Genomic DNA, 16,255 nt, shown 5'->3' with positions numbered 1-16,255 from the left:
CACACACACACACACACACACACACACACACACACACACCCTTAGAAGTTTGAGATTGCATTGAATCTATAGATTAAATTAGGAAGAATTCACATCTTAACAATAACGAGTTTTCCGGTCTGTGAACAGGATACATCTCTGAATTTATTTAGATCTTAAATTTCAGCAATGTTTTGTAAATTTTGTTGTACCTGTCTTATATAGCTTTTGTCAGATAAATATTTCATATTTTGAAGCTATTGTAAACAGTATCGACTTTAAAATTTCAATTCTTCACTGTTTGTTGTTGGTTTATAGAAATACAACTGAGTTTTGTATATCAATCTTGTTTCCTGTAACAATGCTAGACTTTTAATGGATTCCATTGGAGTTTCTATATAAATGTTCAAGTCATCTAAGAATATAGATAGTTTTACTTCTTTTCCAATCTGGAAAAGATGCACTATATGAGTCTGAGGAAGTTCCTATTTGTAGTTTGCTGAATTTTTATCAGGAATGGATGTAGGATTTTCTTAAATGCTTTTCTGTGTGTATAGAGATGATCATATGGTGTTCCTTTTTTACTTTGCTAACATGGTGAATTATATTGATTGATTTTCAAATATGAAGCCAACCTTGCAATCCTGGATACACTCTACCTATTCATGATGTATTATCCTTTTTATATATTGTTAGGTTTTATTTGCTAAACTTTGTTTATAATATTTGCATCTATATTCATGAAGAATATAGATTATATAGTTTTCTTTTTCTAGTATTTCTTTTTCTAGTATTTTCTAGTCTTTGCCTGGTTTTGGAACCTGGGTAATATTACCCTAATAGAATAGGATGGAAAGTATTCCCTACTCCTCAGTTTTGTTAAGGACTTGTAGAATTGGTATTACTTCTTTCCTGAATGCCTGGTAGAATTCACCAGTGAAGTAATCTGGGCCTGGAATTTTTTTTTTTGTGTGTGAGATTTTAAAGTAAAAATTCATTTTTTTTTTTTTTTTGCTACATAGGACTATATATAGGTTATATCATATACATTTTTGTTTTTCCTTTTTTGATTGCTTCAGGTAGGAGAGTAAATCTTGTGCTTCTTACTCTATCTTGGCCAGAAGTGGACGTTTACTGTGTTGATCTTTAAAGTTCCTTTCATCAAGAATTATGCTACTTGGGCAGGGGGTTAGTGGGGTGAGTGAAGAGGGGAAGAGATTAAGAGGTACAAATTGGTAGTTACGAAACAGTCACATGGATGTAAAGTACAACATAGGGAATACAGTCGATAATAATATAATAACTATGTGTGGTGTCAGATGGGTACTAGATTTATTGAAGTAATCACTTCTAATCATTACACTGTACACCTAAACTAATATAATATTGTATGTCAACTATAAGTGAAAAATGAAAAATTATTTTAAAAAGTATTATGCTGCTTCCTGAAATATACCTCAAAAAGGATGACTAGAAGAATATCTCTCAAGTGGTTTATAAAGTAATGCTCTCTATGCTTAGAACCAGAGTCCAGAGGCTTAGCTTATCTAGAAAATGGAACATGCACTGATTCGAGTATAATCAATGTTTAAGTAATTAGAATCATAGTAATACAGTAATGTGTTTTAAGATGATTGACATTAACACTAAAGAAAAGCATCTGAAATAATAATATCCACAGGGCTTTGTATTTTGTCTATCATACAGGAGGCCTTCAATAAATACTTTTGTAATGAATGAATAATTATACAGAAAGCTTTGATTTCCTGGATTCTCTACTAAGAAATCCACATATCTTATCAATAGCTTTCAAACATTCCAGATAGTAGAAAAAATACAATTCGCAGAGGCCTAATAAGAAACTCTGATGATGACCTTTGCAAGTTTTTAATAATTTACCAAAGTCCTGCAAAGAGAGAAAGTAGTGAACATTTGAAGTCTATAGGTTTACTCACTTCCCTGTCTAAGCATCAATTATGAAAAGACAAATCAATTTCAAGATTTATTTTATGCATTTATATTGTTAAATAAATCTTTGTTGATCTATTAATTGCTCTATTTTGAAAACAGATTTCAATAGCTCTTTGACTTTCACAGTTCTAATAAATTCAGAGTGAAGTCGAAAAACTTACATAGATAGTGGTAATTTACACTCCATTGAAATACTCATCAATCATGTCTACAAATCAGTATTTTTGTCTTATCTCTAATCAATGTTGGCTCATGCAAAATGCCACTTTCAGAAAAAGTTCCAGGCATAAAGTAATATTGAATAAACATAAATTCTATCAATAAATTTTCTTCTACCATGTTCTTTTATTTATGAAACCAAAGATGTCAACAGAGCATTTGTAGTTTAACTCCCTATTCTGCAGCATAATGCCTGATCTTGGGTTAATAGTTTACTCTGTAATTAGTTATTGCTAATTGGATACTTTTCCAGTTCATCATTACCAATTTTCAAACCACTGGGGTTCTCGAATAGAATTCTCGAATTGGAGAACTAGTAAAAAAATTTCATTCTTACAGTAACATAATATGCACTTCCTGTGTTCCTTCAGTACATTTAAAAATCACTGTCTCTGCCCCTTCTTTGTCTCCATCTTGACTACTTGTAAAAATAGTCCACATTTTGAGATAAAAAGGTAAGAACGATAACTGCTGTTTGGCCTCATTATACACAGTTTTTGACTGTGTAAGAATGCTATGGTTAGACATTGATCATGTTTAAAAGGTTTTCAATTCAGTTCAACAAACACTCCTACTAGATGCCCGTTACTGTGCTGGACAATGATGATACAAAGACGAAAAAAGGAACTTATTTACAATTAAGGAGCTTATCATCATCTGAAGATTCTCAATACACTAATGTGTTATAGTAACTTATAAGATGTGCTGAAAACTATAATACCAATATTAGCCAAGGCATTGTTTTTAAAAATTATTTGCATTTTATGAAATAATCCGGAATAACTACTGCCATAATCATTTCGCTTGTATTCTCTTGTTTTCTAGTATGTTCGTGATGCAATGTTAACTGAAGAAACTCATAATAAAAAGTAAGTGTAGCACATTCTAGGTTTGTTTGAAAAAAATCACATGGACCAAATAGGGGATAAATATTTTAAAAAGTAATAACATAATATTTAAATTATTTAGTACACCAAAATAAATGTTAATGGTGGTTCTCGTTAGGTGGTATAATTTTCATAATGTCACTGAAAAGAATATAAATGATTAATTATCAAATAAACACTCCAAAAATATTTGCCATATGAATTCAGAGGAGGGACGAATTCCTTCAAGCTAGAATGGTCATGGAGGACTTTATAGAGAGGATGTGTCTCCAGGATGGATGACTGCTGCAGAGAATACTGGAGTGTGCTAACCCACAATCCTACTGAAGTTAAAACAGACCTAAATCGAGTTCAATTTTACCTTACTCATTTACTTTGACTCTCAATGAACATATTATTCCAGGTGTACTTAGCTCGGACTAGGTAGCTATCTGTTTCTTCTTTTTATACTTTAATCTATGCATCTTGGGATCAAAATAGTTTCTGGCAGCTTCACCACAGTAGTGACTCATGCTGAGCTTGCACTCAACTAAACTTCTGAAGTCTGTTCCTCTCCTGATGTTGAGCAACATTTCTCCTACACCGCACCAGGGCAGTCGCTTTGGTGAATTTACAAACTAATAAATGCCATCTTGTTGGATTCAGCTGGGATTTCCAGACCACTGAGATCATTCAGGCTCCTGACTCCTAGGACTAACATATTTGATGCCTCACTTGTCTCCACCCTACCTGAAAGCCTGAAGAGCACGTTGTTTAGGCTACACGCCGCTTATCGATTTATTGCCCCTTTGCTCCAAATGTACTTTTATCGCCTGCTTTGCAATAATGGAGCTGAACCTTGTAAACATTTCTCCTTTGCAAGATAGTACGATGTTAGATTTTGTCAGGAGAATGCACTGGAGGGACACTGGAGGAGGAAGGAGTTTGTCTTTTTGGTTCCAGTATGCTACTCTCGGCAGGCTTCTGCAAACACGTGGCTTCTAGGCACCCAGCTCCTGCGGTGCATGATGGCAAGCGGCGCATGGCACCTCCCCACGGGTTGGTAATCCCTTGAACAGCCTCAGAGAGTAGCACTGCTGGTGCAATGAATAGCTTCCTTGGAGCTCCTCCAGGCAGATTCCCCCGTACTTGAGAGGGCAGATTCCCAAAAAGTCCTACTTGCACAAACCCCCAGCCAACTGCTCTGGTGCCCAGGGAAGCACAGCTGCACCCCTCCCGACAGGGTCTGGATCTCAGCGTTGTCTGGGGGAGCCTTTCTAAGGCTGGTAGCTGCTGCTATATCTGCTATTCCTCTATTCTTCTTCTTCATTTTTTTAAAATTAAGTTTATTGGGGTAACACTGGTTAATACAATCATACAATTTTTAGGTGTACATTATCATTTGACATCTGTATATTTTATTGTGTTCACCACCCAAAGTCCAGCATCCTTCAGCTACCATATATTTGATCCCCTTTACCCACTTCACCCTCCTCCTACCCCCTTATATTTGACCCCCCTTTACCCCGTCTACCTCCTCCCCCACCCCACTAGTAACCACTAGTCTCTAGTCCTCTGGTAACCACTAGCCTATAGTCCATGTCCATGAGTCTCTGTTTGTTTCTTATTCTTTACTAGCCAATCGTTCATTACTCCAATCCTCTGACGCAGTTAATTTTTTATATTAAAGTTTCCTTCTTCAAATTATGTGGAATTTTTATCTCCTGATTAGACCTTGACTGATATAAGTCATTATTCAAACTAATAATAAAAATCTTGCTGGGACAGAGATAAGGACAAAACCACCCAAATCTTCCTGATATATAATAATCTGTTTAACAAAGCAGGAAATTTGGTAATATAATATGCAAAGGTTCTCACAAAAAAATGCCCAAAATATAAATCGCAAAGGCTATTTAATGGAGGAGGTGATTATTTGGAGCGTTTACTTATGTGTGACAGCTCATGTCTGCACTTGGAGCTCCCCCTACCTGGAACACCTCTCCTTCCTTCTTCCCACACTAGCCCCACTTGTCACGCCTCAGTTCGAGTTTCAGTTTCTCTGAGAAGCTTTCCCTGACCATTCCACCTCTGCTTGAATTCACCCCCACTCTTTCCCAGTCTATCTCTGCAACATCGTCCATTTCAGTTTCTTCGTGTTACTTATTATATTTAATTATTTATTGTCTGCTTTTAACTTCTTGAACATATGCTCCAGGAAAGAACTGTGCTCATCTCCCCAACACGCAGTCCAGTGCCTGGCACAAAATGGGCGTTCCATAAATATTGATCTATGATCCATGAGATAACATGCTATTTAAAATAGAGATCTGAGGATGCTATTGAGATTTTACACTTGTGTGTAATACATCGAGGGTAAAGTTAGAGGTCTTGTAAAAGATAAAACATTTCTAGGATGGATACGAACTTAATAAAACCAAAGGAAAAGTCTGTAACCACCCCCCCAACCCCAAATCAAATGTAACTTGTTATACTAACACACTACTTACCAATTTTGTTTTTTCCTTCTTCATACTTTATTCTTTGTAAAATATGATGTACAATTCTACTTCTTGTGGCATTGTTGAAGAAAGTGTCTTTGTTGTGTATGATGAAGCTGCACACACACATTGAAAACACAAGTTGAGGATTAATTGGAGGTGAGGGATCAAATTTTTGATACAATTCGGTGTTACTCATAGAGAGGTGTCTTCCATCAGGCCTAGAGAGGTTAAGTGTATCGCAGCAGGAGTGAGCCCAGAGGTCACACCAAGGGCAGGAGGCTCACGAATCTCAGTAGTTTTGGTTCTCAGCGTCCTGAGTACCAACATCGTTATGTCAGAAAAGATCTAGAGCTAAACAACATTAAGAAACCTTAAACTAAACTAATAGCAAGTCTAGGCTTCATATCTTTTTTCCCTCAGTAAAGTCATTAGATCAATTCAATTTAAAATTCATTTTGTTTTTACCTCTTCTCTTCTCCCCCATCCCCTCCCATGTCATAACCATCTGATTTTTCAGGAATTTTATTATCTGAAACGGGCTGGCCTGGTGGATACAGGAGTTAGGGAATGAACTCTGGTCTGGCTCAGGGGTGAGGTGAGAGAGGAGTTCCAGAAATCACCACTGTCCACTCCTTTTCCATATTCTCTCCTGGATGGGGTCCCTTTTCTAAAGCATATGCTTAAGATTGTTTTCTCACTCAGAGACTCACCCAGCCTTCGAACTTTCTCACGAGACTCAGACACACACACACCCTGACACTGGGTATTCCAGTAGATGTTCCTATGCTCCTGAGCAGTTTTCCAGGTGACAGAACTTCCAGGACCATATAATCCAGCATGACATAGGCATGTCTTCCCTTCCCAGGAATGTATTAAATAGCAGAATATTAGATATATGAAAGTGTAATTGCTTCATAAATTATAAAGTTTAACTCAGCAGCGGGTACTTTATATAAGTTGGACACCATGCAAAGCATAGCAATGTCAGTAGCCCTCATCCTCAAAATCCAACTCAGTAGTCACCTCCCTCAGGTAAGTCCCCCCTGCCAACTGCACTTCTGCCTCCAAAAGAATTTAGGGCTCTCTCCTCTGAGCTTTTTCTTACCTTGAAAACACACTAATTTATTGATCGTCCTGTACTGTCATTTGTTTGTTTTCATTCATTCACTCAGCAAATGTTTATTGAGGGCACTCTGTAAAGTACTGATTATCTTTGTCCTTGAGAGGCTTACAGGCTAGTGGGGAAGACAAACCATAAAGGAAATTAACATGATTGCAGGGCAGAGGTGAGCAGAATCGAATTTTGTTTACATGGCTCTCTCCCACACAAGTATGTGGACACGTTCAGGACAAAAGGCTGAATCGTCATAATTTCTGTAGCCTCAGGATCTAGAGAGTGGCTGGCACACAGTACAGGTACCGGTTTTTGAATAGCAGTAAGTGAGGGTCGTGGGGGGTTTCTGTTGGAAAAATTGCTTTTAAACATTTTTCTTCAAGAAGACAGATTTTCAAGAACTGTTTAAATAATGGCAGGAAGAGAAAAACTGACTTAGAGAAAGGGTAGCTTAGGTGCGGGGTTTGGTTTGGAAACAGAACTGGGAATGTGAGTTTGGAATAACATATAAAGGACAGAAAGACCAGAGAATATGAAGACAAAACGTAAATACATGAACCGATTCCTTAGAGAAGTATTTTCCTCTCGCTTTTACTTCTCTTGAATTGTTATGGAATACCGTCCTCAGAAAAAAGCAATTCGACTTGACGGATGAGAGATCAATGCTATGGGGGTGAATGAGGAAGCCGCGGCCTTTCTTTTAGTTTCGCTAGGGTTTTCCGAAAACATGTGATGGCATCAAAGAGGGAAAGAGAAAAATCAAAAGTTGCATTGAATGTGGTTCCTTTTATTTTATCCTCCTGTGCTTTTCACCTTATTTGAGACAGACTATTGCAATTTAACACCAAATAAAGATGTCATAAAGAAAGAGACAACAAATGAAAAAGCCCATTTCGACTCAGGACTTCCGATCATAACTGAGAGCTGATAAGCGCAGCCAGGCTTGACAAGACAATCCCAGGCTCAAAGCCCAGGCCCCTCCTCCACTGCATGGTTTCCGATTCCTTCCCCTTTTACAGCACCACGGCTACGTTTCGTGAGCTCATGTAATAGTTCTTATAATAAGTCGTACCGACAAGCTTCGAAATTGTGTTTGCTCCTTCCTCACGTCTATGATGTTACCTGGAGCCTGGAGATTCTATAGTGGGAACAAACCAAACATATAGAGCATGTACCAGGCGCTATTCTAAGCACTTCAGATATGTGAACTGATTCAATCCTCACAATAAGCCAGGAGGTTAAGTACTTTATGGCCCTGCCCTACAGGTAACAAATCAGGCAGGTTAAGTGATGTGCCCAAAGTCACTCAGCCAATAAGAGGCAGAGGTAGGATTTGAAATCAGGCAATCTGGCTCTAGAGAATGCCCTCTTATCCACCCCACTCACCTGCCTCCCTGGGTCAGAAACTTCCTGACTCCTGGCGGCTGGCTCTCCTTAGGATCAGCCCAAGAGCTTCTCTGCTTGCAAAGCTCTCCTTGCTGCCAATCAACCTTCAAGCCTCAGCTCTGGGCACAGCCACCTCCAAAGGTCTTCCTGACCCCCTACCCTCACCCTGAAAAGCAATGTGGTGCTATGAAAAGAGAAGGAAGCAGAAAACCTTTCACAGAGGACGGACGTGGGATTTTAGTTCCAACATCACTCCTGCTTCCTCTTAAGACTCTGAGGTGAGGCAGCCCTCAATCTAAACCCTGGCTTTGCTGCTTACTATGTGGTACTGGGAGCACCCCCCCCACACACACACACATCTCAGGGTCTTGGTTCCCTCATCTGAGAAAATGGGGATAACGCTGTAGTCTCTCACAGGGTTTTTGTAAAATTAGGTGAGATGATGAGCACTGCTGAACCCACTGTCTGGCATTGAATAAGCTCTTAGAATTAGCTGTCATCACTGCTGTTGCTTCTATGACATTGCATAGACCTTGTCTGCCTACATATCGGACTTTTCTGTACGAGCTTCTTGAGGCAGGGACCGGCCATGCTCATCCCTGGGTCCCAGCACTAGTATAGGGCTTGGGACATGACAAGCCCTGAAAGTTGGCTCAAATGAGCTGACCTTCTGGAGAACACTAGCTTACTTTGGGAATTATAAGACTAAATCTCATCCCCTTATACCTTGGCCTCTACTCCTACTTCCTAGAAATCTTTCTACCCACTCCATCTTTCCAGCTACCACTTGAATCATTCTCTCCACAAACTACCTGCCTAAGGGTCTTTCTGTAGGGTGTGGAGCAATCTCATTTTATCTGTTACTCTTCAAACTAGAGGGCTAAGAGAAGGAACAGTGATGATTCCCCACATCATTGTTCTCAAGCCTCTCCTAACCACTTAGCCAAAATAACTTTCTTCAAATGAAATCAATCAATCAATCTCTCTCTCTCTCTACCCTCTCCCTCCTTCTCTTGCATGCATACATGCACACGCGTGTGCACACACACGATGGAAACAGAACTGTTTTGGCAAACGTAAGACTTGGTGCTCAGTCTCTGAGGTATCAGGGCCCACACAGGCTTAGAAACTCAGCTCTTTCACACACATTGCTGATGGGATAGTAATTAGTACAAATTCTATGAGAAACACTTGACCAAATCTATCAAAATTATGCACATATCCTCACCACACATCTTCTGATCCAGCCATTCCTCTTTTAGAAATTTATTCTACAAATATACTCACCCATACGCAAAGTAACAGATGTATAAGAATGTTCATTATGACATGGGTTATCACAGCAAAAATCTGTAAATGACCTAAATAATTCATCAGTGGGGTAGAAGAAACAAATTATGGTACATATCTACAGTGAAATACTCTAAAGCTATAAAAAGATTAAGGGTGCTCACATGCAGACATAAAAAAGAATCTCCAAGATATTGCAGGGAAAAAACAAGGTTCAAAACAGTCGCACAGGTGTTTGTGTCAAAGAGGAAAACAAATACAAATAACAAAATAATCCCTTTAAATGTACTGACATAAATATTTGCTTGTGCACGCACAGAATGACTCTGGAAGGGTACGTGCACATCTGGAAATGTAGGCTGCCTCTGGGGAGAACTAGGTGGCTGGAAGGTAGGAAGGAAATTTCACTGTACACACTTAAGGGCTGCCTATAAAAAATGGAAATTTTTAAAAGAAATTTTAAAGGGAAAATGCAGTTTCTGTTCCAGGTGTGTTCTCACCTAGGGTAAGGAGGGGAACACACTGCTGAAGTGGTGGAGGATCAAGGCTCTTAACACATCTCCTTCTCCTGTCCCCTTGGAGGGGTTATGTAATATGCACAGGGTCACACAACCAGCAGGTGGCAAGGAGGAATTCAAAAACCATCTGTCTGGTTCCAAGTCTTCTCATTCATTCGTCAAAGAAACTGCTGGGAGCACCGGTCTGCCTGTGAGTATGTGCGTGTGAAGGGGGTTTTCTGGGTGCTTCCATCTTGCCCTGCAAAGAAGGTCCTGCTTACTAAGTGATGGGCAGACCCACCAGCTCCCCGCTACGTGTGTCTATGTTCCTGCTTTCTCTGGAGGTGAGCAGCCCTTGGTTTTCATTTGGTGATAATCCTGACCTCCTCTTTGCTAGGAAGGGAGGGAATGGGAAAGGACAATGCTGTGCAATTGAGGTTTAGCTACAGACTTCCTGAAGAAGTGATTATTTGCTCTTTACAGATGTGTTCTTCCAAAGCAACTGTCCACAGCAATGTTATGAAGTACTGCTATATGCCAGTTGTTTAACAAGCAAACATTCTGCTTGTTCTGTGCAAAGCCGTGTGCAATGACTGAGGGTGTTACACGTGGAGGTGGGTGGAGGGTAGGAAGGAATGTAGGTGTTATGTATGTATTTCGAGGAAGGGGAATTTCTTGCTTCTTCTAGAAAGAGGTGACTGGCTTTAATCAACAGAGCATGGCAGAGTGTTTTTTTGTGAATTCTAAGCGTAGGCCCAGACTCTGTAGCATCCACTCTTGTCCACCTGAAATATTGCCCCAAGACTGCCAATATACAGAAGCCTGAAAATAAATATTTCAGGAAACTTTCTTAATTAGGTTTTAAATAGAGATTTCTTTTTTAACAAGGAGGAACGAAGGGGATACAGTTAACTATCACTTAAAGTATGTCCACGAATTAATGAAAATCTAAGTAAGGAACAAAGCAACCCGATTAATTTTGTGACAAGGCCTATTTTGAGAGTTTTTTTGGGCTTTAGGTAATTGCACTGCAATGACTAACTTCTTAAGTATACTCGTTATGAGTAAAAGGATGAGATGATAATCATACTAGATATACAATATTCAGAGTTCTGAGTGTTTGGTAAAAATTTTCAAGCCTCATTTTAGGATTAAGGTGATAAGCTCCTGGAATATAAGGCAATGTGAGACATTTTTCTTATTCCAATGGTCATTTCTAATTGTACTTCATGATATCATCTTTGCTATTTGAATGTTAAATGCAAATTAAGAAATACTTCCTCTTAAGAATTCCAGATAAAGATGGAAAATTAAACACTTCCATTCAGTTTTACCCTCTCTCAAAATCCCATGAAAATAATAGTAAAGTGCGTGTGCTTGTGTGTGTGTGTTTAAAGGTATAAATCCTCAATGAACAAAGGTAATAAGAAAACAATAGCAACAAAATGTTGGAATGTGAAAAGCAGACAGCCAAGTAGTAACAGACTAAGGAGATTAGAAAAAGCTGAATCCTAAACCAACTCTGGGAAAAACCAAGAACAATCATATTTATGCTATAAAATCTCAAAAATGTTTAGATCTGGGGTACCAGTGACCTATAGAAGTGGGGTGGAAGGGATGCTAAAATGGGTACTGGTTAAAAGCTATTTAGGAAGATACTGGAAGCCCATATCCCCACCTCTATTCTACTAGATGACTGGAGTTTTGTTTTGTTTTGTTTTGTTTGTATTCATAGTGTGATGCAGTCTCTGAACTGTGAGACACCAGGCATGATTAGGGGTAGGGGTACTATAGTGAAAACGGAAGGATCAAGTGAATATTCGCACCCTGGAAGCTGAGATCCCCAGCTATCTTCATCCGCTTAGGCTCCAAAATATTGGCAGCCAGGCTTTGTCTCTCCAGACAGAAGACTGGCAAATTCTTCTCTTGGGAATCTGACCAGTGTAAGATGAAACATCTAAAGATGGTGACATTGGAGACTTCAAAATGAAACTGCCCAGCTATTTCCCTACAGTGAAGCCCACAGGGACAGGCGCAACCTATTACTCTGAACTTATACTCAAGTTTTGCATTTCCTAATCTTAAGTAGGGACAGTCAACCAAAGATTACGAGGCATCTGAAGAAATCCATTAAAGTCCATTAAAAAATCATAGTTAATAAAGGCCATAAAATAACAAGCCCCCAGCTAACATCATACTCAATTGTGAAAAGATGAAAACTTTTCCTCTAAGATCAAGAACAAGAAAAAGGTGTCCACTTCCATAATTTTTATTCGACATACAACTGAAAGTTCTAGCCAGAACAATTATGCAAGAAAAAGAAATAAAATGCATTAAATTGGAAATGAATTAGTAAAACTTTTACTATGCAGATGACAGGCTATTATATGTAGAAAACCCTAAAGACACAACCCAAAACTGTTAGAATTAATGAACTCAGTAAAGTTGCAAACACCAAATCAATATACAAAAACCTATTGTGTTTCTATACACTAATAATGAACTACCAGAAAGAGAAATTAAGAAAAAATTTACTAACTAAGGAGGTTGGTTTGCACACTGAAAATTATAAGAAATTGATGAAGAAATTGAAAATGACACAAATAAATAGAAAGATATTCCATGCTCATGGATAGGAAGAATGAATATATTTAAATGTCCATATTACCCAAAGCAATCTACAAATCCAATGCAATCACTATCAAAATATCAATGGCATTTTTCACAGAAATAGAAATAGAACAAGCAATCCTAAAATTTATATGACATCACAAAAGACCCTGAATGGCCAAAGAAATCTTGATTTAAAAAAAAAAAAAAAAGAAAGAAAGAACAAAGCTGGAGGTATCATGCTCCCTGATCTCAAACTACATTACAAAGATAGAGTAATCAAAACAGTATGGCATTGGCATAAAAACAGACACATTGATCAAAGGAATGGAATACAGAGCCCAGAAATAAACCAACATATATATGGTCAATTAATTTATGACAACAGAGCCAAGAATATACCATGGGGAAAGGACAGTCTCTTCAATAAATGGTACTGGGAAAACTGGACAACTGTATGTGAAAGTATGAAACTGTATTCTTACCTTTATACCACACACAAAAATTAACTTAAAATGGATTAAATACTCGAATATAAGACCTGGAGCCATAAAACTGAACAGGTGGTAAAATCCTTGACATCAGTGTTGGTGATAATGTTTTAGATTTGACACCAAAAGCAAAGGCAACAAAAACAAAAATAAACAAGTAGAGACTATAACGTATTAAAAAGCTTCTTCACAGCAAAGGAAACCATAAACAAAATGAAAAGGCAATCTGTGGAATGGAATAAAATATTTGCAAATCATACATATGATAAAAGGTTAATATCCATATAAAGAACTCACAACTCAACAGCAAAAATTCCCAAACAGTACAATTTTAAAAAATGGGCAGAAGATCTGAATTAGGTGTTTTTCCTAAGACAACATACTGATGGCCAACAAAGGCGCTCAACATCACTAATCATCAGGGAAATGCAAATTAAAACCACAATACGACATCATCTCTTATCTGTTAGTATGGCTATTATCAAAAAGAAGAGAAATAACAAGTGTTGGCAAGGATGTGGAGGAAAAGGAACTCTTATGCTCTGTGGGTAGCACTGTAAACTGGTACAGTCACTATGGAAAACATTATGGAGGTTCCTCAATATTTAAAAGTATAACTGCATATGATCCAGCAATTCTACTTCTGTATATTTACTGAAAAAAAAAAATAACACTAGCTTGAAATGATATTTGCATCCCCGCATTCATTACAGCATTATTTATAATAGCCAAGATACAGAAGCAACCTGAGTGTCTTTGATGGTTGAATGGATAAATACACACACACACACACACACACACAAAGAGGAATCAAATTCAGCCATAGAAAGAAGGAAATCTTGCCATTTCGACAACATGGATAGACCTTGAGAGCATTACGCTAAGTGAAATAAGTCAGAAAAGAACAAATACCATATAATATCACTTATATGTGGAATCTAAACAAACAAACACACAAACAAGCTAACAGATACAGAGAACAGATTGGTGGTTGCCAGACGTAGGGGGTAGGGGGTGGGAGTGGGTAAAATGGGAGAAGAGAGTCAAAAGTACAAACTGCCAGGTATAAAATAAATATGTGATGGGAATAATGAATAGTATGGATTCTTTAATTAATAATACTGTATGGCATATTTAAAAGCTGCTAAGAGAGTAAATCTTAAAAGTTCTCATAAGAAAAAAATTGTAATAGGTATGGTGACAAATGTTAACTAGATTTATTGTGGTAATCATTTTGCAATATATACAGATATAATCATTATGCTGTACACCTGAAACTAATATGTTATTTGTCAATTATACTGCGATTTAAAAAAAATTATTATGCTCAAAGAATTAAGATAATGGAATTGTGAAAAAAAGCTCAAAACATGATTTTAAAAAGCCAAATTATGAAAATATAATAGCTCTTAAAAACTAAAACAAAATGAGAGAAATTAAAACTTAACAGAAGAATTAATAATAAATTGAGGAAATCTTCTAGAAAACTAGGTGAGGAAATCTCTGTTACAGACAACAAAATGGAGAGAAAAGATAAGGACATGAGAAGATCAGCTCAGGAAGTCCAATATCTGAAAAATAGGAATTCTGGAAAGAGGAAAAAAGGGATAAATCTTCCACAAAATTCAAGAATCATTCAAGAAAATTTCCCTGAACTAAAAGACAACATTATTCAAGTTAAAAGGGTCCCCGGAGTCCCCAGAACAATAGATGAACATAGAGCCACATCGAGATCATAACTATGATATTTCTGAACACTGGGGACAGAGAAATCATAGAGCAAGCTTCCACAGAGAACGAGTTAGACAGACAGAATGAGGAAGTGGAATGTTTCTGAAGTTCATTGTGAGTGAACTAGAATAAATATGTGTATTAGTGTGCTACAGCTGCCATAGCAAAGTACCATGGATTGGGTGGCTTAAACAACAGAAATATATTTTCTTACAATTTCGAAGGAAGAAACTGCTTCATGGATAGTATTTTTTTGTGTGTGAGCCTAATAGCTCATATCATAACATCTATTTTATTGGTTTAAGGTAAAACAAACCTAGGTTAGAGTCTTGTTTCTGCCAAGTACAGCTGATCCTTGAAAAATGTGGGGGTTAGAGGTGCCAACCTCCCACTCCATGCATTCAAAACTCCACATATAACTTTTGACTCCCCCAAAATGTAACTACTAACAGCCTACTGTTGACTGGAAGCCTTACCAATAACATAAACAGTCAAATAACGCATTTTATATGTTATATGTATAATACTGTATACTTAGAATAAAGTAAGCCAGAGAAAAGAAAAATGTTAAGAAAATCATAAGGAAAATACACAGCATTTATGGAAAAAAATCTGCATATAAGTGAATCTGTACAGTTGAAACCAGTATGTTCAAAAGTCAACTGTACTATTTAAATTTTGAAAAGTAACTTCTTTAAGCCTCAGTATCCTTACGTTTCAAATGGGACAAGTGGATACCCACTTCAGAGGAAGGTTTGAGGATTAGGAGGTATTGCATGTATTGTACTCATGTTCACATTGTGCTCCTAAATGGTAGTTTTTTGCTTTTATTATCAGCTCACTATTTATCATTGTTTAATAAAGATTACTGCTTCTCATAGTTCTAACATGCCTCAATAAATAAGTCCCTGCTATTTTGAAATCAGTTGTCTTTTTCTTTTAATGAAATATTTCAGACACATTAAAATGTGTTGAGAATAATATCAAACACATGTATGCCCGCTAACCAACTGAAGACATAAAAATCTGCAGATACAACTAAAGTCCCCCCAGTGTGCTAATCCTCACTTTCATTCCTTCCCCCAGAAGTAATCATTATCAGGAATTTTTCCTGATCCCTAATGTGTATGTATTCCTAAATATACGACATTATATTGTATGTTTTAAATCTTTACAGAAATGGCACCATGCTATACTCTTTCTTCTGCAGCTAGCTTTCCTCGTGTGACCATTTGAGGTTCATGCATATGGATACAAGGAGCTCTGCTCCAGCCCTGTGCCCTGCTGCTTACAAGCCTACTATACAAGAACACTGCAGTTCAGCTGTTCATTCTCCTGCTGGTGGGTGCTTAGGCTATTTCCAACACTTTATTACTATAAACGCCACTGTAAAATGCACACGTGCAAATGTTTCTCAGGGAAGGACATACCTAGGAGTGGCATTTCTCATACGTAGATTTGGACAGGTCTTAAAGCGAGTTCGATTTGAAAGTCTAAATTTACCCATGTGTGTCACACAGTGTTGTGATGTGACATGATCAGTGGGGAGGTGCACTGCAATTTGACAATTTGACGCTAATAATGACTAAAGTGTCTA

General features: G+C 37.6%; 1 protein-coding gene across 1 annotated transcript in view; it reads right to left on the bottom strand.

Moving 5' to 3' along the window:
• ANO4 (anoctamin 4) overlaps window positions 1-16,255 on the bottom strand; it is a 348,268-nt gene that overhangs the window by 79,923 nt on the left and 252,090 nt on the right. The window contains exon 10 of the mRNA XM_023527448.1: window positions 5,546-5,652. Within this exon, the coding sequence (XP_023383216.1) occupies window positions 5,546-5,652 (107 nt within the window). The remainder of the gene's footprint in view (window positions 1-5,545; window positions 5,653-16,255) is intronic.

Source organism: Pteropus vampyrus, unplaced genomic scaffold (assembly GCF_000151845.1).
Source record: "Pteropus vampyrus isolate Shadow unplaced genomic scaffold, Pvam_2.0 Scaffold16, whole genome shotgun sequence".
NCBI lineage: Eukaryota > Metazoa > Chordata > Mammalia > Chiroptera > Pteropodidae > Pteropus > Pteropus vampyrus.
This window is presented reverse-complemented; position numbering and strand designations above follow the sequence as displayed.